The sequence below is a fragment of the Epinephelus lanceolatus genome, chromosome 21 (genome assembly GCF_041903045.1).
Source record: "Epinephelus lanceolatus isolate andai-2023 chromosome 21, ASM4190304v1, whole genome shotgun sequence".
NCBI classification, from domain to species: domain Eukaryota; kingdom Metazoa; phylum Chordata; class Actinopteri; order Perciformes; family Serranidae; genus Epinephelus; species Epinephelus lanceolatus.
The window spans coordinates 16,874,895-16,898,908 of NC_135754.1; the positions used below are offsets into that span (position 1 = coordinate 16,874,895).

Consider the following 24,014-nt stretch of genomic DNA (forward strand, 5'->3'; position numbering starts at 1 on the left):
TCTAGCAATCACACGCGGATTTCCATCTTCTCCTATAAAACATCTTTGCCCAGACTAAGGACCGTTAACCCAAACGACTGGCGTTTGACAAATCATATCGCATAATTTGTACACTTATATAAAGAGCTGGGATCAAATATACACAGATTTTTGGCCTTCAGACACACATTTTCGAAAACAGTTTTATATACCTGTGTAAAAACAACAAAAAAGAGAAACAACCGTCGACATTTAGACAGGCATATTTCCAGGCAACTAAGCTATAAAGCAACGTGTTCTGAGGACAGACACTAGAGGTCGCTGTTTATCAAACATTAGGATAATGCTGTCAACACGTATCCATTTACTGCTGTATCTACAGGTGTAAAGAGACTTAACGTGATGATGCACACGTCTGATATTATAACCAAATTGTGTATAAAAACTTCTAAATCAAAATAAACCATTCACACCGTCAGAACCAAACTGTAAAGACACTGGAAAAAACACACACAAACACACACATAATCAATGACAACATTTTTATTGGGTTTACCTTATGCAAGACCATATAGATCTATCCCCTTAACCTCATACTTAATTTGTACATTTTAAACATTGCATAAGATCATATAGAATAGTGATCTATGTAGTGATATGAGAACCTTATTCACTGATGTAATTGCTAGATTGAGGAAAAATGACACATTCATTCCCTCTGATTACAAGTGTGATCATCTTCAACCATGCATTACAGTGATCTGTGGCTTGAATGCAAAACAAACTGGGCACTTATAAGTATTAGGCTACAGATTTGATAAGTTTGTCCATCACATGAAATGATTATCAATGCCAAATGCTCAACCAGATGACCTGTTTGTGAAGGGCATTAAAAGGTAATGTAGCTGCTAAACGTAGAGGGGTTAAACACCTCGGATCAGAGTATATCAAATGAAGTTACAAGCAAACCAAACACAAAAACACTTTAAATCTCATTGCAGAAAGAAGTCTCAAAAGAAGAAATAAACCTTTGCTCTGAGCCAACGCAGGTGAGTATCATCCTATTAAAAGTGAGTATCTCTGCCATCAGAGGGCGGAAAGCAAGATTGTCTGTAACGCTCAAGCACAGACTGCCAGGAGTGGATGGAGTATAATCAGTCAGCACATCTGTGTGAATATCAGTCCATGTGGAATGGGGAGTGCTAGTTGCCATTGGTGCAGTCACACAAGTCAGACTCGTGTTAACGTGTGTGAGGGAGTGCAAGACAGTACATAATTGGAAGGCTTCAGAATACTATAGCAAATGTAAACATAGCCCAGCTCTGGCAGGAAATCCAGTCTACTTTGATTGAACCTCTTTGTCAAATTTTGCACTTTAAAAGCCCTTGTGTGTGTCCGTGTGTACATGTGTGTATATCTATATCAAAAAACATGCATCCATACTTGTTTCCCCGACAATATAAAAATTGTTTTAGTCAAGTGTATACGTGTACATGTGAGTAAATGGAGGTTTGTGTGTCGTTAACAAGTCTATATGTACAAAGTGTGCCAGCATTAAGAAAAGTTTACTCATCCCTGACACTAAGATCAATGTGTACAATACACATAAGACATTGGATTTTGGTCATTGGGGAAAAAAAGGCAACACTAAATGATTATTTGTGAATGAAATATCTAACCTATCAAAACCACACATCAAACCTGAAAACAACTTTCTATAAAAAAAAGTGTTCTAAAATGCAGTATTTACATTAACAACATTACAGGCTTGTAAGCAATGTGCACAGTGTGTTTTTTCCACTGTAGTGCTTGTAATGCTGTGTACGAAATCTACACAATTCAAAATGCTTAGAAGAATCTATCACAATGCAGGAAAAATACATTTGTTTTGTTTTTTTTTAAATGTAACAGTCAACTTCATAGCCAGCCAAGTATAGCTTTGTTATTGGTTATCAAAACATGTTCCAGGCATGTTCTCAGTGAAAGACACCATGTTCAGCATCAGCTGTTTCAAACCTAATGCAGAAATCTCTGTACAAACAATGCAAAACAGAAGTTAACATTGTCAAGGTTTTCTCATTTTTAAAGATCCAGTATAAACAACTTCCGTTCCAAGTTGTGTTTTCTATACAGTGTACAAAACGTGCAGTTTCTTTTTTTCTTTAAAGAGTTAAATATTAATATTGAATTTGGATTATTTACATCAAAACAAAATCCTCTGGATATGATCAGAAAGTCCTTCACCACTGCCTTCAAACTGTTCCAGTCCATAAAACCTCCCACACCTCGAATACTTCTCAGGAAAAAAAAAGCTCGTAAACAAACAAGATCTTCCCTCAAACATAAACTAGTTACGTACAACTCAGAAGTAGGCTTGGGCGGTATCAAGGTATACCAGGATGTTTAGAAATCCTTACAGTGTGATTTCCAATACCGTCAAAAAATACAGACGCTCCTCTTTCTGTTTAGCTCATTTTATGTAGTGCACATCATTCGCCACCAGGGGTCAGTCTCTACTGGTGAAAGAGGCAGCTGAGCTGTGGTGGGGATATCATTACAGGACTATAACAGCCGCGACAGTCGTGTAACTCTGTGAATTAGGGGTTCATTTTAACCAACTATAGCTGGTGTATGTTGGAAAAGTGGACTAACTGAATGACACGTTATATTGTTTCTGCCAAGTTTGAATGGAGTGTGTTTTACGACGAGTTAACGCAATTAAGCTAGACTTCGTTTGATAAAAGAGTAACTTGAATTCAGAAGGTGTGGTTGTATTTCTCTGTTTAATAAGGGAAACAGGTGTAAGACTATTACCCTTCTTGACATTTTGAGAGTTTATAATGATTATTTATTAAACTGAAAAAGCTGAGAGTGCTTGCAGAGTGTAGAAAACTCCCTAGTCAAGGGGGGACATTAGCTAGCGCAGCTCACTAACGCCGTCATATACACCACACACCCAAAAGTGGAATTTCAGGGTATAAAAAAAGATATCGCTCAAGCCTACTCAGAAGTCAGTGGGGAAAAAAACAAAACCCAAAAAAGACGCAATTGTCTTGAGGACCTTTTTCCCGACAGGAAACGGGACACTGATGTTTAAAAAATAAATCACTGTAAAACAGAACTCGCATTTTAAAACACCATTGACTGTTTTGGCCAGTTAACTTTAGACTTATGAACATGAGGAGTTAAGATCAATGTCCAGCAAATTAAACTTGATATAAATTTCCTTTACAACATTTAAAAGAGCAATTTGACGTGTCTACACGACCAAAAGACCACATCTGCAGAAGCAGCAAAATCTTACTTTGAAGCACGTTCTGAGTGAACATGGGTGGCTTAGCATGTATCCAATGCTTATGATTTAAGTAAGCAGACTTCATGAAAATTATTTAATCCCACAGCGTAAACTGGCCATATCTGTGGGTACGTTTTACCATGGACGCAAGATGAGTGCATGACTCCACAAGCGGCTACACAAGCAATACATTTACTTCTCAAGCAGTATAAAACAATTAAGAAGCATCTGTCGTCGCCATATTAGCCATCGCCATATATAACTTACAGTCTATGTGAAAATGTGACTTTTATATTTCTGTTCATTACAGGTCACTTCCTCATTACCGTAAAAAACTCTGCCAGTGATAAATAACCCAACGCCCCTTTACCTGCATTACCAAACGTTTCTGTTGATACAGTTTTCATGCTGCTCTGAGAATATGATCATTCCTTTTCTGACAGTAAACACATACAGAAAAATATTTTTGAACCAAACTAATGTTTCGAATGCCTCAGTGTGTCATATCGCTGGGATCCTCATGATCACAAATCTCAGTGTAACTGTAGGAAATCTTTGGAAAACTAATTTATCATTTCCGTTTCTGGGGTGTAATTTCACATTTAATAACCTAACTCTTTAAAATGCACTGAATAAATGCACAATTCCCTTCTTAACATCACTAAACAATGATTTTGAGATTGATACTTTGTAGTTATAAAGACCATACTGATTGATCCCTTACCAGACCCTTGAGTTGGAGGATATAAGAATTAACTCAATAGATGACCCTGAGTGAATCATTGGCCTTATATGATGATGGCCATATTTTATAGCATAAAACATTTGTAGATTGCAATTCCTTAGTCTCAATTAGAAAAAAAAAAAACTTGCCGCTAATTCATAATAAAAAAAAAGGTCCAGTTTAAACGTACAGGCACAAATTGTCAGTAAACAGACTTATTTACATTAAGAAATAAAAACGAAAATGGAGGGAAAACACAAAATAAATGCACACCCCCCAACTTTAAATCTCCATTGTGCCAAACGTTCTTCCACAAAAGATGATATGTTAGCATCATAACACCTGGATCTCATAATACTGAGTCCTCTTCACATCCGGGAACCCCTTTCCTGAAGGATCTGCAGAGACCAACAAAAAAACAAAAAAGACAGAGTTAACAGAAACACACAGTGCCACATGCTCTAAAAGTGATTACATTTACATGCACAAAATATTCTGGTTTTTGCCCTTATTCAAAAAGACAACATTCTTACTGAGCTGTTTACATTTCTACAGAAAACTAGTACTCCAGTAATACTAGTGTTTACATGCAGCTGTGCATATTCTGTTTCACGTACCCTAACACGTTGTTTATCGTGTCAAAACATGGACAAGTGGAACAGCTGGAGCTGCTTGAGTAGTTGTGTCAGAGAAGGATTTTTCACAGGTTTCGGGGGGCAGACTCAACCGTGCGAACGCAGCCTCCCTCTTTCATTCCTTAGGTCACGATCACACAAAAAGTGTTTTAGCAGCTTTAGGCGCCTTTTTTTTTTTTTTTTTTTTTTTTTTAAAATGGGAATTAAGCTTTTTGCTTGTGGTTTTTGCATTGCGATGCACCTAATGTTTGTGCGCTCTAGGTGCCTGGCGTTTTTGCTGGAGCGCTCTGAACTCCTCAAGTTGAAAAAACTGCAACTCAAAGCAGAAAAACACCCCAAATGATCTTGTTTTTCAGCACTTCTTTCTCATGTCCAACCGGATGATTTGAGAGGCAGGTCTTCTGTGGTAGTCACGACAACAAGTTTACAGTTGGTAAACAATGGAGGAGAGACCGGTGGTAGCTAGTGGATACCCAGAGCTATAAGGCCGGATGATAGACAGCTGGTTGTCAAACTGCCATGGCCATCATGGAGGCAAAGCTCCTGGACCAACTGGTGGTACTCTCCATTATCCACCCTCTTTTCTAGGGTCTCGTGCCCACACAGATCTCCGTTTCCTTGTGCCCAAAAAACTATTTGAGTTGAGCCCATAGTTGCTGGGCAACAATAAAAAGGCACAGCAAGCGTTTTTTTCCCACTAGTGGCATTTTTTTAAAAAGTTGAATGCCACTAGTGAAAAAAACTCTTGTTGCATCTTTTTATTTTAGCTTAATTCTCATTAAAAACAATTACAAAAAGGCGCCTCCAGCTGCTAAAACACTTTCTGCATAAACAATCTTTCTAAAAAAAAAAAGTTGGTGTTGACATATTCGCTCATATCAAAAGCCTGTTGAGATCCAACTTTTTCATATTTTCTAAGGTAGGTGTGTTTCTCCTTCCAACCAGAAATGTGGCTTCTCTTTTGGGCATGGATCTCTACCCTACAGCCCTGCAAACTGTTGGCGAGCTGGTTTGTGGACAAAAGATCCATGACAATGCACAGAGTTGGCTATAAACAGGCAAGATGCCGTGTGTTGCAAACTGCAAGCATATTCCGAATGTGCTGTACACATGCCCAAAGAATGCTCCTAAAACCAGATTAATACCGGCATATCCCACATCTTAATCGGAACAAGCTACATTCAGAATAAGATCTAATTGTTTACACGAACACTATCACTTTCAGAGTCACAGTGAAATATTAATGTGCATGTAAATGTACCCATTTAGTATCAGTAGATTCCCCTGTATTTCCATGCTTAAATTCACTTCATCAGGTATTTTTTATTCTTTATTCCTGTGACAGTGCATACTTTCCCAGCCAGGAGCACTCATACATTTACTGTACGTGCTGGCTCAATCAAACACACTGAAAGGAGGCAGAGAAAAGGGAAATGCTTGAACAAGTGAGGAAAATGAAGCGTTGTGCTAAAGACTATGCAGTGCTGGGTTGTGAAGCCAATTATGGGTGAGCTCAAAGCAGAGAAGCTTGTCAGCTGGGATCAACCTTGGTATTGGAAAGACATGCTGCTGAAGCTAACCTCAGCACCCTGAATGATTCTGAACGGCAGAAGAGATGAAGGCTCAGGGTCTAAGGGATCATTTATGCTCAATGTTAGCTACAGAAAAAGACACAGATGGAGCCTTCTCTCAGTACAATGGGTTTTTTGTCTGTATTTGTGCATGTTTTCTAAAAGCTTACGAAGAAATTTAAATAATGGCTGAACAGAATAAAGTGGTAATATAGGGAAAAGAAATCTTCATCCACATGTTGGGATGTATGTAATAGCCTTACAGACCAACATGGTCTAAAACTCTGCCTGCATTTAAAGGTAATATAGTACGACCTCCTCCACGTCACCTCGTTTGTTGTTGTGTGAAATGTTTGACTCTGCCTTCTAGTGCCATCTATAGGTTGTATCTATGCCATCATAAAAGACGCACGGATGTAGGGGAGGGCAGTGCTGTTTACAATGTTTGAAACAAATTTATTTTCACACATAAAGGGAGTATAAATGAGCCTTAACAGCGTCCCGTCTTCCCCGGGACATTAGCAAACGTGTAGGATGAACGGAGATCTAACCCAGGATGCCTTCTAGATGAAAGAAAGAAGTAAACTCGTGATGCTACACTGTAAACAACAAATCGGTGTTGAAAACAGCAAGTGGAGCGTTAGCTAATGTTAGCTGTTAGGGACTAACAGCTCACAGAGGTTGTATTATGTTACATTATGATGCATTCAAGCTCTATTTAGTAAAACGCAGTATTAGTAAATTATGTCAACGTCATGATGCGTTCAAATGTAATCTTGTAAAATTTAGTTTAGTTTCTCTTAGTTCTTTTTTTTAATATTCACAATTCTGTTATTTGTTTAAATTGCAGATTTTCCTGTTTCCCTGGCACAAAGGAGGGAATAAACAACAACAAAAACAAAATAAACGACAGCCAAATTGTCATTTTAAACATCGGTAGTGGCCCAGAATTTCACAGTCGGTAAATCCCTCACATTAACTGCAGTAGCAATAAATTTAATTGACCTTTTAATGATTCTTTGTACTGAAAAACCTGGACTAAAATCTAATTCATGATGATAAATTAATCATTTCAGACAATTTTGATTAAGCATGTGATTATGTGTTTGAAGGCCCTACCTTTAACTGGAACAATCCAATCAGTATAAAAATGCATCACAATATACTAATTAAAGATTAAACTCAGTTCCTCATTAGGCCACTTTGTAGTAATAACAACTGCAGTAAGACAGACAGATGTATCAATAATTTGACTATGAAAACACACCAGTGCTGCTGTCCAAGCATCACTACAACCACTACTCCCTTTGACAATGAAATGGGACAATGGGAGCGTAGTAACCCTCCCCTCACTTTAAATGTCATTGAATTAGGGACAATGAGTCAAACTGCAGCAGCTGATGATTCAGCATGCCCTCCATTAACCAAGGCTGTGAGCATGATAATAATTACAAGGGTCTGGTTTACACTACAGAAACAAATGGAGCTCTTCCCATCTGGTTCCAAATAGAGTTTCACCTGCAAAGTCGTATTCTACCAGTCCCAGCAGGCACCATCTGGCTTTTGATCAAGCTTTGGCTTGTCGACTCTGAAGGCCAAAGCTGATGTTCAACCTGGGTTCAGTCACTTTGCTCCAGTTTAAGTAAATAATCAGATCAAGATGTCTTGACAGGTGTTTTCAGTAGTGTAAACTGCATCAAAGTGGCATGGGGAAAGAAGTGAGGGACAAACCAGGGAGGTGCGGTGGTGGGACTACGAGCAGTTGAGCGCTCACCAGTGAGTCATAAGTGCTCAACCCTAATCAGAGTCATTCATTTCATAATCCGTCTCTTCGTCCTCGCTCTGAGCATCATGCAGCATGCAGACAGCACAGAAGAAGACAAGAAAGGCATGTCGTAAAATAAAGGAAATGAATGGAGGTGTGAAATGTTGGAAAGGAGAACAAGAATGTGAACGCTGTGTCAGCTTTCACATTAAAAATAAAGCGGGTTAATGTTCAGAGGGGATTAACATTAACAGCTACATTTAAGCAAAACTCAAAAGAGCTGCAAAACACAAGAAAACAAGAACAGATGTTTTCCAAGGGCACCTTTAAAACCCAACGGTCTGACTCCCAACTCCTCAAATACCAACTCTTGGTCAGTGGCATTCAACGTCAGATACCAACACACCGAGGCACCCTTTAGCGGCGGTATGAGATGCACTGGGTGGAAGCATTTTTTGACACTCTGAACAACTGCTGTAGTATAAAGAAGGGTGGGTGGGAGTCAAAGTGGATGGGTCAAACAAACCCCTGACTTTTACCCAGGAGCCCACTGTTTGTGTCACGTGTGAGACCAGAAGTTGATAGAGTTATTTAAACCTGAGGCAGTAAACCTAAACTGTTTTTAAAACCTAAGCTCTGAGCTTATTTTGAAGAGAGACTGCATGAACTTGAAAAGGGAAGTTAATGTTAATCAGTACATGTTCTAAGCGTAAATTGGCACGCCATCCCTGAGCATCCAAAACTGACACTGGAGGGGGACCTAGAGCATCATAGTTTGACCAAGTGTCGGTATTTGACAAGTTGGAAGTGAATACATTTGCCGGAACTGATTCCAAATAAATAAAATATGCTTACTACAAAATGAAAATATAATTTTAAACTCAATTCCTTGCATAGCACATCCTGAAATGTATTACACTCAAGGACCCAGATTGGATATAGTGCCCCTGGAAACAATCACAACAAAGTCTCTACTCTCTCTCTACATTCACTTGAAAGATGCACTGGTGGTGTCTAGTCTTCCTATCTGAATAAACAGCAGCATGAATACAAATTTAACGGTGTGCTGCTTCATGTGTAGTTGCCGTTAAGGAGCGGGGGCCCCGCGGGGACACGCTGATGGAGTTTGAATTCCTCAGGGCGTGCCTCCTACTTTGCTCCCGAAGAGAAAATGACAGACCTTGCCAATAGCACCACTAATCTGCAAACCTGCGCTCCCTTAATGCCCCGAGCACAGATGATACTTTTTAGAGTTTTTAATTTCAGGTCAAATCTAAATCTACACAAATCTGTGTGGTCTTGTAGCAACATGAAAGTTCATGCTTAAATCTAAAAAGGAGAGCAGTGTTCAGTTATTAAAACGTCCAAATTAATGTCTGCTTTGCTTTAGTTTATACTTTTTTATCTTCTTCTTTTTCTCTGCTCACGTGGTTATAGAGGCAGGCTGTTTTTACAACTGAGGGACTGAACATTCACAACGTTCTCCTTCACAGAGCTTTCTCATCAATAAACTAGGGGTGCTCTCAGTCCCCTGGTGGCATGTTCATAAATGCGATGCATTTAAAACATCCAGCACAAGCCATCATTCACAGACGTTTGCTGCGGATGGATTTTCAACCGGCCTCTCCGCACACACACGCACTCACACACTTACCTTGGCCTTCTCACTGGGCTCACTGTTTGTCCCGTATGATTGATTGTGCAGCTCCTTGGAGACTACACACAGGAACTCGGCTTGGTCTTCGTTTCCGTAGTTGTAAGAGGAGCCTATGCTGACCAGCTAGAGACACGAGAGCAGAGCACAGAGGGAGAATTAGTGTTAGACTGCTGAAGTACAGGCAAAAACTGGGCTACTAATGGTGGGAAAACAGTGGTAGGGAGACGTTAAAGTAACGAAAAAGAGGTTGACAACCATTCACGGAGCACACGGAGGGTCTACAGGGTTCATGCAACTCAAATTTAAGGCTCTATATATTATTTTGGACAAAACAGGACAAATGTCACTGATTAGACATAGCTCTAATCATACAGACTAAGTATGGTCTGTGTAACCATGACTTTCAGGTTTGTTTTCGAATTAATTATCTCCCATATTTGCCTATATTTAATAAAAAATATAATATGTGATACAGTGAGGACGACACATAAAGGTCCACACTGAGATTTAAAATCCAGAATGTCCTGTTAGCACTATTACATGGTACGCTGAGACCACGAGACCAACCCATTTCAAGAAGAGATAGAATTACAGACTTAAGGGTACATAGAAATGTCAGTTTTAATCCAATACATTTATAAAATGCAATGCAAACAGTGTTATCAGGACCTGCAATCCAAAATAAAACATTCATGAATATCACAAGGCAAACAGAAAACACCAAGTCACCAAGGTAATTACACAGAAATAAAATAATTGTTGGTCCACAAAAATAAGGCAATCATTAATAAAAGAAATTGCACAAAGACGCCAAAGACAGAAAAATACAACCAGCAGAGAGTTACTGAAAAGTGCAGGGGCTCGACCACAGGAAGCAAACATGCTGGTTGAAGAAAAATCAATGGGGAGCGGTGGATTTGACTTGATAGGACCAGGCTTGTTTCAAGTTAATATTTGGTAACAAATTAATGCCATCAAGTGTTTTAAACTACAGTATCTTCAACAAAGCAAATAAAGGAGGAAATGACAAAGTACCTGAAACACCAGGTCAGTGTTGTAAGTAAGATTTGAATGTTGGTAATATCTTGACAAAGACAACGTGTGCAGGATTTTCTCCAGTGCCTTAAAAGCAATGTATATTAAAAAGGTATACTATGCAGGATTTTCCTTTAAACAAATGTACAGACTCGTACAGAAGTTATTCCTCTGCTCTCTGCCTGGATTTTCCTATTTTCTTCTTATTTTCTGTATTCGGGACATTATTGGGCACGTACCTGCACAGTGCTCAGGTGAGGTAGGAGCTTCATACAAAGGTACCAACCAGGTGCCAGGCTGTGAGCAGCAGGCATTCAAGCAACAGAGCACAGAAAAAACGCAAATAAAGCGTGCCGAAACGCACATCAACAGTGAATCCAGGGTTGGCTATACTTTGACTTTTGCTGTTGAGTGCCTTTTCAACCATTATCCGACAATCCTGCATAGTATACTTTCAAGATCAATACTATCAGTACTAGATACTATGAGCTGCATTCTACAGTCTGCTTTCTATGATTTTCATTAAGTTTGTCAACTCCTATGGAATGCTATTATAAGTCATTATCAAATAAAAAAAATAAATCAATATGCCTCTTAAAAAAAGATGGCTATTAAATAAATAAATGAGGCATTAAATATATTTTTAAGAAAAGTTCTCTTTAATAAATAAATGTGGAATTATGAAATAAAAGTCCCCAGAAATAAATAAAAAATATTTATTTATCAAACTAAATGTATTAATTTATATATTAAAAGTTTTTTATATATTTAATGCCTCATTTATGCCTATGAAATAAATAAATATGGTTGTTAAATAAAGCCTGAAAATCCTGAAAAAAAGCACCCCTTTGGAAAATATAATTTACATAAAAAAAAAACTATTTATCTATTTAATTAAAATGATTATTTTTTATATGTGCATTTACATGTATTTATATATTTAGTAGCTTATTTATTTATTCATTCATTGGCATATTTTTTTAATTTAATACTGACTTAAATAGCATTCCTTACAACTCTTGCTTTAGGTGCATGTCTTACCAATCTACCACAAGCATTGACAGGGAACCGAGTGCATAACCCAAATTCAACCAAGTCAAAACATCAGTGAAGCTGCTGATTGTAACAGCAAGCAGCTTTTACCTTTGAGCACTGAATGTGTCAGTCAGTAAAAGAACTGGTATGAGAAAATCCCACACATAGTATCTTTAATACAATAAGCATGGCACTTTGTAATTTTCCTGTTCCAAGTCATGTCAGTTTGAATACAAGACATAAAACGACACAAGAGGATAAGTAAAGGGACAAGTCTGGTGAGATCTTTAGATAAACAAACCTCATGCACACCTTGAAAAACATGAGAGAAAACAGAGCAATCCCTGTTCCTGAATAACTGCTTTTACTGCTGAATGTTAAGTGTGTGTACACTGCAGGCTACATGTATGCCGTCTGTACCCAGGTGTGCATGTTCAGACACGCATCGCCTCATTAGCCACTGCTGCCGGAGACTTGTTGTTGTTGAGCAATCTCTCTCACATTAGGCATCAAAGCAGCAAAAAAGACCAAATTATCTCAGCTAACTACCATGGATTCCACTTGTCCTGCCGCTAAAGACTCAACACCCACCAAATCCTAACTTTCTGGGTGAAATACACTTCAACAAATTGTCTATATTATGGAGTCTTAAAGACAGCAGTAGGTCATTAAAGCTCATCTACCCAAAAGACTCTCCTGGGCTAACAACCGAGCTTTAGGCTTTACATACAGAGTGTTTCTAGGAGTTTCCCCATCTGACCTGTGTAAGGAGATTAGAGAGGTTTCAGCTCTAATGGGAGATCCAGTGACCCCTCGTCTCAGAGAGATTCATTCACACATAATACACACACCAACACCCAAACGTGTGGTTTCACATTAGAAATATTAGCTTTTTGGCAGCTCCAGCTGAACACAAACTCTCATGTAAACTTGGGACTGTTCATTCTTAAAGGGACAGTTCACCCCAAAATCAAAAATACATATTTTCCCCATAACTGTAGTGCCATCTATTAATCTAGATTATTTGATGCTGAGTGTTGGAAATATCAGCCATAGATGCGGCTGCCTTCTCGTGATGCGTGGGTCAGGGCTTTTCAAAACCTGCATCAACCCAACCTGTTAAGAGCAAATCTGTCGCACTCGACCCACAAACACAAGCATTTATCAATTACTTGAAGCCAATCCAAAAACCTTAGCTGAAAGTTTCTGGTAATGACCGTTGCTAGTAACAACTTACTTGCTGTTGTCTATATTGTATGTCATTTACTGTAAATATCACAATATAAAATGTGTTTCCTCTGTTCAAAAGTACAAACACAGGAAGACAGCAAGTACTCATCCATCTATTAAGTGGTTTCCTCTTCAGTATGATCTCGAGCGCACAGCTGAAATCTTGTGTGTTTTTATTACATGAGTGCACAGCTGATAGGTACAGCTGTTTGCTTACATGACATAAGAGAAGTGCATATTTAACGGATTCAGTGTTGATAGAGAGACGCTTACTTGCTTGCTGTCCAGGGACAGCGTAAGACCTACATATTCTCAGAGGGAAATATTTTTACCAAACATTATGACCAGAGAGATTTACTGATGTCGGACTTCAACAGATTTTTCTGGTCAAAACATGGATAATGGAAACCCTGAGGGCAGCTGCTTGCTGGGTGCGTTAGAGAGAGAGAGAGAGAGAGAGAGAGAGAGAGAGAGAGAGAGAGAGAGAGAGAGACAGTCAGAGGGGAAGAGAAGGTGGAAGGTGGACCATTGCAGTGTTTCTGTAAGTTGTTAATAACTTACTCAGAACACTGCTTTGTCATTTAATGACCCGTCCACCTGAAAAAAACGCAATATTTTCAAACAAGCCTACCCAAACTGTCCAACCCACTGTGGGTCCACAGGTTGTGGGTTGACATGCGCAGCACTGCCTTCTCTCATATACAGCGTAACTAGATGACTTATGGTGTTCAAAAAGCCAAAAAGTTGAGCCTTTCAAAAAATTTTTTAAGGTGCTTTGAGCACCACAAGCTGCCACCTAGTTCCGTTATTTTCAAGAGAAGGCAGACACCTCTACAGACGGTATCTCCAACACTCAGCAACTCACACCAAAACAATCTAGACTGATAAACAGCACCACAGGTGAAATGTGAGAGGTGAATCTATTTAACTTACAAGGTAGAGTACCTGCTGGGAACACAAAACAACATTTCACCTCTAAGCAACCAGCACTATGTTACAGCACAACCCCCAGAAACAGCCAAGTGGCTATATCAAAGCAGAACACAGAAAGCTGTTGACAGGCTTATAAACTGTGAATGCATTATGAATAAAAAAATAGCATAATAAAACAAAATCACAGACAAGAAAAAAAAGGTGTCATGTTCTCTTAGCCTCACTGGTGAGCAAGCAGTACAAATGAACACTGAAAAGAATCAACCAAAAAAAGACCAACAGCTATGTGTCTACTTGGGACAACAATGGCCAACGGGGTGTGTATGGACAACATGGGGACCATGCAGTGACCAGCCCGTGGACAGAAATTTGTTAGACACACCTCTCCGCTGTTGTTTGGCAAAGCAGACTCCTCTCCCTTCACCTCCCTTGACACAATCAGCAGAAACTCTGACTGGTGGGCCCGCCCGTAACCTATACTGACAAGCTGCAACAACCAATGAGAGCACAGAAGGGATGCCCGGATCATGTATGCGGACATTGAGAAAGATGTGATTTGCTGTTTGGCTTTGTAGCCATTTCTAATATTGAGGATTGGTCTTTCTGGGTCAATGTGAGCATAGCGAGGTGGGTGAAGCACATGAAAGGAGAATTGCTGCCATGACCCTGCGGGAAGAGGTTTACCTGTTCAAACTTCCAGCCATCAGACATGGTAGACACCATCTGTGTCAGCTCCTCCTCCTGGCACTGCAGCACCCGGTACACATGTTTCACTGGAACCTGAGAGGAGGACGAGCACATGAGAGAAATGGGATAGAAAGGGAGAGATAACACAAAATGAATGCAACAGGAGTGTCACATTTATGGAGAAATCTATTTAAAGAGAACTTTGTGTACCTGTGATGTTTTACAGTCGCGTTCCCTGATCTTATCCTTGATGAGTTTTATTAATGATGTGATGTTGTAGAATTCGGCCTCTTCTAGCACACCTACAACGGTGAAAAAGAAAGTTTTAGACAGAGGGTGAATACACGTGATCCATCCACAACAAATATTCAACTTTGTTACCATTTTGTTTCTTGTGCTACAGACAACTGTATTTAGATTTGGAAAATGTTTCATTACATATTCCAGGGACTTACCTTCCTCTGCCAAGTCCCTGTTGAGCACCAGTTTGCCATGCCTCAAGTAGTTCAGCACTGGCCCAAAGTATGTGGGGTCTCTGTCTATGAGATAGGCACCAGTTTCATCCTGAAAAGCAGAAAAGGAGGAGGTTGAGATTAGTATACTGTTTTAATCTGACTGTATTCACAGAGTTCTCAATTTGAAGAATCAGTCCAACATTTAGGAACTGTGTTTGTTTCTGCTCAATCCTACACTTAGGCTACATTCAGACAGCAAAAGCGGCCCAAATCTGATATTTTGGCTGGATCCAAATGTCCACCCTGTGGACTTGCGGACTGAGCCCTGAATTCACCTGAGTTTTACATCAATCTAGAACAATATTCATCACAATTCTGAACTGAGTGTCTTGCTTTGAGAGTCTTGTGGAGAGGTGCGGACAGAGATGTCGTTAAAAACAGCCCTTGGCATCCTGATTTTTGATGAAATCTGTTTCAAAAAAGCCAAACATGTCACGATCCCACCACTCATGGCTCTGACTCTGCATCCACACACACCTCCGTACAGAAGTAGCAATCATTGCTCCACAATGATAAAAAAAAAAAAAAAAATCACACATTTGATGGCTTCCACTGCACATCAGCTTATAAATGAAACCTGAACACTGACTTCAGCGGCCTCCGTGTTTATCTCTGTATGACAGCATGCTGTAGGTGATGTCTTTGTTATTGTTCTTTTGTGCATGCGGGTCAGTTGAAACTGGAATCTGATACTGACCACATTTGAAAAATAAAGTGAACAGACAAACAAAATAAATCATATCTGAGCTATCAATCCAAATTGAGCGTGAAGGCTTGCAGTGAGAACGTAGCCTTAAAGAACCACCGATAGCAATTTTAATCCTATGCATCCAGTACAGGGATTGCAGTGTACACACACAGATGAAAGTGATTACAACAATTACGTCTCAACTGAATCTTTTATTTTCCCAAATGCCAGTGTTCCTTTAAACAGAGACAATCAATGAGCGGGCGTGTATTGTAATCGAATCATAATCTGTGGGGGAAAAACCTACACTGTGCATCAGTGAGTAAAGCTCAAGGGATGAGAATTATGAGGTCAGCTCCTGTGCTGATAATCTCTACTGGGGTTGAGAGAACATGCGCACACAGAGACACACACACGTATGACAGCTTTGGGATATCACTCCACTATTCCCACAGGCCTTGGGTTTGATCCCGATTCCTTCGCAACCACTGGGTATTCCCCTATTTCTGTAAGTACTGTGATTAGGCTTTGTCTCGTGGCAGAAGAGGAAGCTAAAACAATTAGAGCGGAACATAAAAAGATTTGGAACAGCAGGCTGAATCCACCAAGGGGACCAGGAGAAAGCACCTTGGCTTACAACCGACAATTAGCTCAGTCTGGTCTGTTACATAGTTGGCCTAACACATAATATGAGTGTGTTTGAACAGCTGTCTAACTACTGCAGCCAACGCTAGTTTAATACTAAAACTTGTCTAATACGATGTGACATTTACTGAGTCAAACGCACTTGACATTTGGTAAAACACTCAGCACGGAGGACAGGCCTTAAGCAAATAATGTGCTAATCCTCATATGCTACAGGATGTTTGACTTTGCATCAGTTGAGCAATATGGCTTTAGGAGCAATCTTGGCAAATTAGCAGCACTGCTGGTCAGAGCAGTATTGTCATACACAGCAGGCCAAGACCAAACTCAAACAGTCAAGTCCACAGTGAAGAACATGTGCACATTCATAGTTACCTCGTCTTCACGGGCCCAGAGATGGATTCAACTCAAAACCCATTAATCTTTCCAATAATGAGAAAAGGTCCCAGTGCACTTTCTTTTGTAATGAATCTGAACCCTCCTGGTTGGCTGACCTCTTTTCCAATGCAAAAATATCCCACTGGAGCCCAGCGGAGCTCTATTCTGGTCTTATTGCCCTGTGTCAGTTCCTTACATTTTCATAGTCACTAAAGTTTAAGCACAAGCACAGGTGGGCCCTGCGTGGAGGAAACAGACAGGGCTGCACAGCTCACCACATTCAAACCACACTGAACATAATAGCTTATTTTAACATAAAAAGGTTCAGCTCCTACTCTTGGCCTCTACTTCTTCTTCACTGCATAGCAAAAGCTGCCAAGCACGAAATGATTCTATTTCTACCACACGGCCATTGGTATCCACTGCATATCATTTTGCTTAAAATGAACCTGAGGGCAAACGAGGCTTGTTCATATTATGGATTTAACTGACATGTTTGTCTGATGAGCATCACCTGTACTTGGTCTTTTCACTTCTGATAAAAATGGTCAACTTTGCATAAGGGTAGGGTTTCCCCACACCTTCATTTAGCTGTGGTGGCCCGCCATGATTAAAACATCTGCCGCCACAAATAGCTTTCCTATTTTTGGACCATTCATTTGGAGCACCAATGGATATATATAGTACAATTCTTTATAGCACCACACTGTTGGAGAGGAGAGTGCACTGGGGGAAGAGACGAAGTAGCAAAACGTCAGGTGCATTCAAAGTAAAACTTTGCCATTCATTCTGCTGGGTCTAAAAGTTTGCTTTCACTTGCAGCAGCTGCTCCTCTCTGATCTGATCAGCTCTGAACAGCTCAACAGATCAATTATCCAACCCGCAAATGACAAACTGCTGCTGGGGAAAAAATAATTCATGGAGAGCTCCACCTGCACTGCATTGATGGACCCCCCAAAAAACCCAAATTTAGAAGGGGGACACAGAATGATACAAAGAGACATGCAGGTATTTGAAAGAAAACAAATGTTTGCTGTCAGAAACACTGAGTAGTCAAATGGTTATGGCTCCTTTAGTCTCAATCCCCTTCTGGCTCTACACTATCAGCTATCCAATAACATCCAGCAACACCAACAGCTTGTTTTTTTGAGCAAGTTTTACTTGTCTGGATCAATAAAACCTGAATCTATTAAGATGATTTCAGCCTGTATAACACTATGAAGACAATGTATAATGGTCCTTGTTAAAGACACTTTTACATGTCACAGTAGTTAAAATCAAAGTTGTAAACAAAATTAATTACAGCCGAAATCCATGTTGATGCTTCGGTGTCAGGGTTCCTGGCATTGCGCACACTGGCTCACTGTCACACTGGGACACCTGAATAACAGAGCTGTCATTAATGTTATTACAAACACCTGTGCTCATCCTGCTGTGACGAGTCAAAACGTCTGCTATGAAAAAGGCTGACCGCTCTGTACAAATAAACTATTGTATACTACCTCAAAGCACTCCCACTCATCACTCAAAGCCTTGTGTACTCTACTCTTCTGTAAACCTTCTGCTTCCTGGCGTAATGTGCTGACAAGCCTGTTGCCGGTCCTCTGGGTGCACATGCATCTGTGGGGGACTTGGGTGACAGTGACCCAGTTCAGAGAGATATGATTATGGGGGCTGTGATATGTGGGCCGGTGTACACAAAGGGGACAGTGTCTTTAATTAAAAACAAAAGGCCGTGTCTCTGGGGGCCCCGGCTAGGGAGCACTGGGCAACAAGCAGAGGGGTGGGAACACTGAGGGAACAGGAGGAGGGCTGTTGGGATGTACTGTAGACGGTATGGGTGGGAATCTCCGGGCACCTCACAATTCGATTACGATTCAGAGGGCTACGATGTGATGATCAAAAATAATTTTTGATTTCTAGATTTTTTTTTGTCACTGTGTGACTGCTTGCTACTTTAAAAACAAAGCATTCTGTATTTGCAGTGTGACCCATAATAAAATAACACCTGTAGGTGCTCATGGTAACCCAATGTGCTGGCATAGAGTCCAGTGTTTGCAAATTGTAATGTGTCACTGGAAATAGTCTGCAATTCACATACTGTTGAAAAATAAATGGTTTGCAGCCTTTTTTTCAAAGTTAACTACATTAATTAATGAATTAATTCATAACAAGGCATCTTACAGTTTCCTGCCTGTATCACAGTAACAAAATAAGGGGGGTTTGGCATGCAGTGTTGCTTTAGCATCTCCAGTAGCGTCTCTGTATTTGAGGTGAAACGGACTGAGCAGAGTCATTTTCTTCTTCACGGAAGTGTTTTAAATTAGTTAATATTGCAGCATGTTATGTATTGCATCAGCTGATCTGGGTAGTTTATGTTACTGCTGTTGCTGCTCCGCTCTGGTAACCTTAGGCTCTAAGTGGTGGCGTAAAAGTTTTCACAATTGTGAAAGTCTTTCATAATACACTTGATGTTCGTCCCGCAAATTCAATTATTTACATATTAAGTTAAAACAAGCTAGCAATCGCTGCCTTTTGTGACAAGAGATTACAAGTTAACTCTAGCGTGTGCAGAGATGAAGACTGTCCAAGTGCTGCACATCATGTTATTAATAAACATTCAAATCATCAATTATTGACATTTGTGAGCTGGTGCCAAATCACCCATGTCCACATCGCGATGAATCTAAGAATCCATTGTTTCCCCCACCCCTAGTAGGCAGACAGGAAAAGAGAACAAATTAGGCAGAAATGTATTGAATTACGAAGATTGAAGCTCAGTCTGAGAACGTTCACCTGATCTCTGTGTTGTGATGATGAACCAATCACACAATCTATGAATATTAAGGTTTAAGTGAAACTATCTTGACAGGCCCTTAATTTCCATTCATACCTTATACAGGTTTATTACTGAAATAAAAATGCTAAACCTACATGCGCCAACCACTTAAACCAGAGAAAACAGATGATATTAAAAATACATTGACAAGTGTCAACACCGCCCACAATACCACCAGAAAGAGGGCAGTTCAGTGACAGTAAGGCCTGACACTTGGTGTTTTGTGGTTTGGCCTTGTAAAAATATTGAAGCTGCAAAGCTTTCCGGATATACTGCAACAAGAGTCGAGTCAAAGCAGGGCTATCCATGACTGGATTTAAAGTGAAGATAGCTTAAAATTGAGGTAAACAAACGCTAATTAGAAGGGTGGGGTTCACAGCAGAGGGAAGTGTAGAGTATTAACTTTATCATTCTTCTCCTACTCACAATACATATCCTCCCACAGGAAATACCATGGTGACCCACCCTTCGAGCATTTGATGTCCAATACGGCTTTCTACGGAAACATTAACACTGAAAGTCAATCCTCAATTCAACAAAATTTACAAGTCGCTGCATGTTTGCTTCTAAGTGCAACAATGGGTGTAGTATACACAGCAGAATACCAATTCAAGCCAGACAGGTGTGGGTATATTTACTGCTAAATTTCTTACGAACTTTCAAATAATAAACCAGATGGTTACCAGTAATTATCAAAGACAAAAAGCAGGAGATAAAAAACAATTAACACTATCACGTTAAGTCATTTGCTCAGGCGAGGAATAAAAAGAATGAAAGCATTATTAAATGCTGCTCTGCCTTCACTGCAGTTGTGCCTGAGTACAAGCCCACTGCAGAAACACAGTTTAAAGATGTTGCAGTAGATCGTCTGAGTCACGTGACTGTAGCTACTTAGCCAAGTGGAAGTCTGATCCTTGTGGAGTAGGAGCCAGGAGTCCCTCTGGAGTACAAGCAGTAATGGCATAGTCAAATAGGCCTTCATCTTTTAAATAATACACACATCACATCAAGGCTTTATTACGTGGAGCTATCTCATATTTCAAGACGTTTAATGCTGTACATTTGAATGCGACTTTAACTGTTTACCAACACTGGGAGGAACTTCTCGCCTTTCGACCATTTTCATCTCTGCAAGGCAACACCATCAGTACGTTTAGCAGAACAATTTATGACGGCGCGGCGGTGCTGCAGGCAGTAAATGAACAGCTCCTTTTAAAAGTCCCCTAAAAGCTTTGCTGTCATGATGAGAGGCAGTTAAGTAGCTCCACGGCTTAGCTGGCAAGCCAGGAAATCACTGCAACCTGGAGCTTTCTTCTGGCAGAACGAGAAATGTGTACTGAAATAGAAAAAGGCTTGAAGTGATACAATTGGTCTCGCTGATGACTGACTTCGGTGAGAACTAAAATTCCAAATGGCAACAATTTAATTTACAGTAACACACGGCTGTGATCAATTGTAGGTGACAGGCTTTTGTGAATAAAGTTGTTTTAGTCTGATAAAGCCAATAGGACCGGCCTTGAGACGCACCTTTTTTGCCAATGGTACTCTGCAGCGTCCTGTTGAGCACTTACTGCAAGAAGAGAGAGCAGGAGGAGACCGCGATATCACTGTTAAATATTTACGTTGCCTCCCACAGTGTGCTCAGGCATGACATACAAGCTGAATACGGCATTAAATGCGGCCATATTTTTCTCACACATGCCGTGGAGAAAACTTCTTTGGGCAGCAAATGGATATAAATATGAAAAGAATAAGATGTTGAAGGAACAAGAATCCTTTGTGATGGGGCGCTTGAAAAATTGATGCAGCTCTCAAGAGCTGGAAAGCTGGGTCTCTACTTGAGTGGTCCTGAGCTGAGTAGTTTGAGAGCAGGAGTCTACCAAAGCGATGGATGCCCAATGATGTGCAACTCTCAGCTCGTTGATTGGACAAATTTTGATAGCAATACCTGCTCATCAGCTTTCAATTAGTCACAAGTCTCACAAACCAAACAATAACTCCATCTCTCTAACATGACAGCATACAGGAGCGTGTCAATTCTAGGAGAAATGAAAAAATAGTCTTCTTATTAATACAAGAGTATCTGCTGTTATGGCCGTGCATGTGACAGCACTTCCTCCACTTTCTCCCTCATCTACCCCAATGTGCAAAACAGGCTCCAGTCAACAACATGAATAATGCAGTTCTCCTCAAGAGTCCTGCTGAAGCACGTCAGCCTGCGTGACTGAGAAGTGAACCACTCATTTCCTTGGCTGGGAAACACAATACTGCATTCGCCCAAAAAACAGAGCTCTTCACTGATCTGTTACTCTGCTGTGCTTCCTTTTCACATGCAGGGTTGTGTGATGCAAGAAAAAAAGGCCTTCTTGGCTCCGCTGCAGATAAGATAAAATCATGTAAATGTATATAGTTTGAGACACAGAAGCAAGTGAAATAATATCTAATAATGACGCATCCTTTACTGGAAGCTATCTTAAATGAGACAGCCTGCAGGAGAGAGGTACGGTAATGGCTTGAGAGTCTGATACACACTTAAGACAAGGGATTGAGATGGACTGATCCATCGCTCATGGGAGGATAAACTGACAAAAAAGCAATCTGATTATTCAGAGATTAAGATATTTGCATGAAAATACGAGATGAGCCATGGTCTGGGTTTATCATAAAGAAGGGCAGGGGTTAAGATTAAAATGTGCAAGTGGGTGAAAACAATGAATAATGGGGCAGTAAAGTGAACAAAAGCTGAGCATGTTACACTATGTATACAGACAGTAATACATTGTGTTTGACAGTGCCGGGGGCCTTAAAGCACACACACACACACACACACACACACACACACACACACACACACTGCAGTTAAAACTGGCAGATGGACAAACAGAGAGAAGCCTGCTTCTGGAGCATTGAGGCCATTCAGGCAGATGAGTGACTTCATCCCGAGCTCTCAAGTTGTCAGCAGCACCTCACCCCACTTGGCAATGACTTATGTGCTCATTAGGGCAGCCTCACCACCAGCACAGAGGCTGATTACTGCAGAGCAAACAGAGCCAAGTAACAGACTAACCTCAAGAGAGGGAGGGGAAAAAACACAAATTGATCGAGCAATAAAGTCTCATATGTGTGCATCATTTGATGAGTTAATTATAGCACTAAGGCTTGTAGACATTACAATCACTAGATGGGCCAGAAAAGAACTATAGATAGGCAGTGTATCAATATCAACAGCGTATAAAATTGACATTTGTTTGGAGTTATATCATGCAACAACCCATTTAAAGTTAGAACGAAATGATGCAATTTTCTGTTTGTCTGTTAAAGCTCAGTGAAATAACCCACCTCAAATTTAGATCAAATACTACAGTATGTATAGTCACACACAATATCGGGTTACACTATCTGCAGCGAGGTCTAACGTAGAGTATGTAACAGTAGTTTTTGTCAATACTGGAGAAGAATAAGGTTGCTGTCACTATTTGACATTTGACACCACACACCTAGAGGAGTGCAACGCAATGCAACGGCCTCAGATGGGCAAAGTTTCCAACTACTGTAGCGACTTGATTTTTTTTCCACTGGAAAAGCTATGAAATAACAGTTAAAACCACATGTTACTGATGTTACAACCAGCACATTAATATAATGACAGGACTTGACAACCTCTCTTATTATCGAACCAGCTACACACACAAGCTAGCAGCGAGATCGTATGTCATGTGGTGACTGTCGGAATCTAGCTAGCTTAGCGTGCTAATGCTAGCTAGCCACAAAAATTCGAGTTAGCGCCAAGTATGAATAAACACTGATTTTTAGAATGCTGGGGACATGTTTTGGCAAGTTGGTACACGCAGTTAGGAGCCAGCCTAATTGTGAAACAATATAGTAAGCAAATATAAACGAATGTGGTGGAAAATAAAATGGAGTTAACCAACTGCGCTCCCAACTACAGCGCTAACTAGCTGACTAGCTTAGCATTTACCTTGTCGGAGTCGAGCTCGGGGTCAGCTTGGCTCAGTCTGTACAGAAATGATTTGGGATCCCGACACAGCGTCTGTCTTGTTGTTAAAAAATACGTCCCGCCGACGTTTAGCCGGATCCATTTCGATGCCCCGACACCGGCTGAAATGTTTCTCTCCGCCGGAGAATGGGCCAAACATCTCCGGTGAAGGGAGCTGCTTGTCTCGGAGCTGTTCTCTGCCATCCCTCTCCTCGTCTCCTCCGCCCTCGCCTCGGCTGTGTGAGGCTGACAGGAAATATCTAAGCTGCAGCCACTAACTTGGGAGTCCACGATTCATGCAAAGCAGAGTGCCAGCGCCTCAGCCACTCCTACCAGCCCACTCCACCAGCACTGACAGACACTTGTATAAATTATTCCAGAGAGAAGAGGTCCTCCCCAGCTTGAT

The 24,014-nt window shown here is 40.5% G+C and overlaps 1 protein-coding gene across 2 annotated transcripts; it reads right to left on the reverse strand.

Moving 5' to 3' along the window:
* Positions 1–507: 507 nt before the first annotated feature.
* kctd5b (potassium channel tetramerization domain containing 5b) lies at positions 508–23,974 on the reverse strand. Of its 2 annotated transcripts, XM_033611570.2 has the most exons (7): positions 23,591–23,974; positions 15,002–15,110; positions 14,757–14,848; positions 14,544–14,639; positions 14,242–14,346; positions 9,624–9,749; positions 508–4,396 (listed from the first exon to the last, which is right to left on the reverse strand). In XM_033611570.2, exons 1-7 carry the CDS (start codon positions 23,810–23,812, stop codon positions 4,367–4,369), a joined length of 780 nt encoding a protein of 259 aa, XP_033467461.1. In that variant the 5' UTR covers positions 23,813–23,974; the 3' UTR covers positions 508–4,366. The 2 variants fall into 2 exon arrangements, with proteins under 2 accessions (XP_033467461.1, XP_033467462.1); XM_033611571.2 differs by lacking the exon at positions 14,242–14,346 and having other exon boundaries at positions 23,591–23,958.
* Positions 23,975–24,014: the final 40 nt, after the last annotated feature.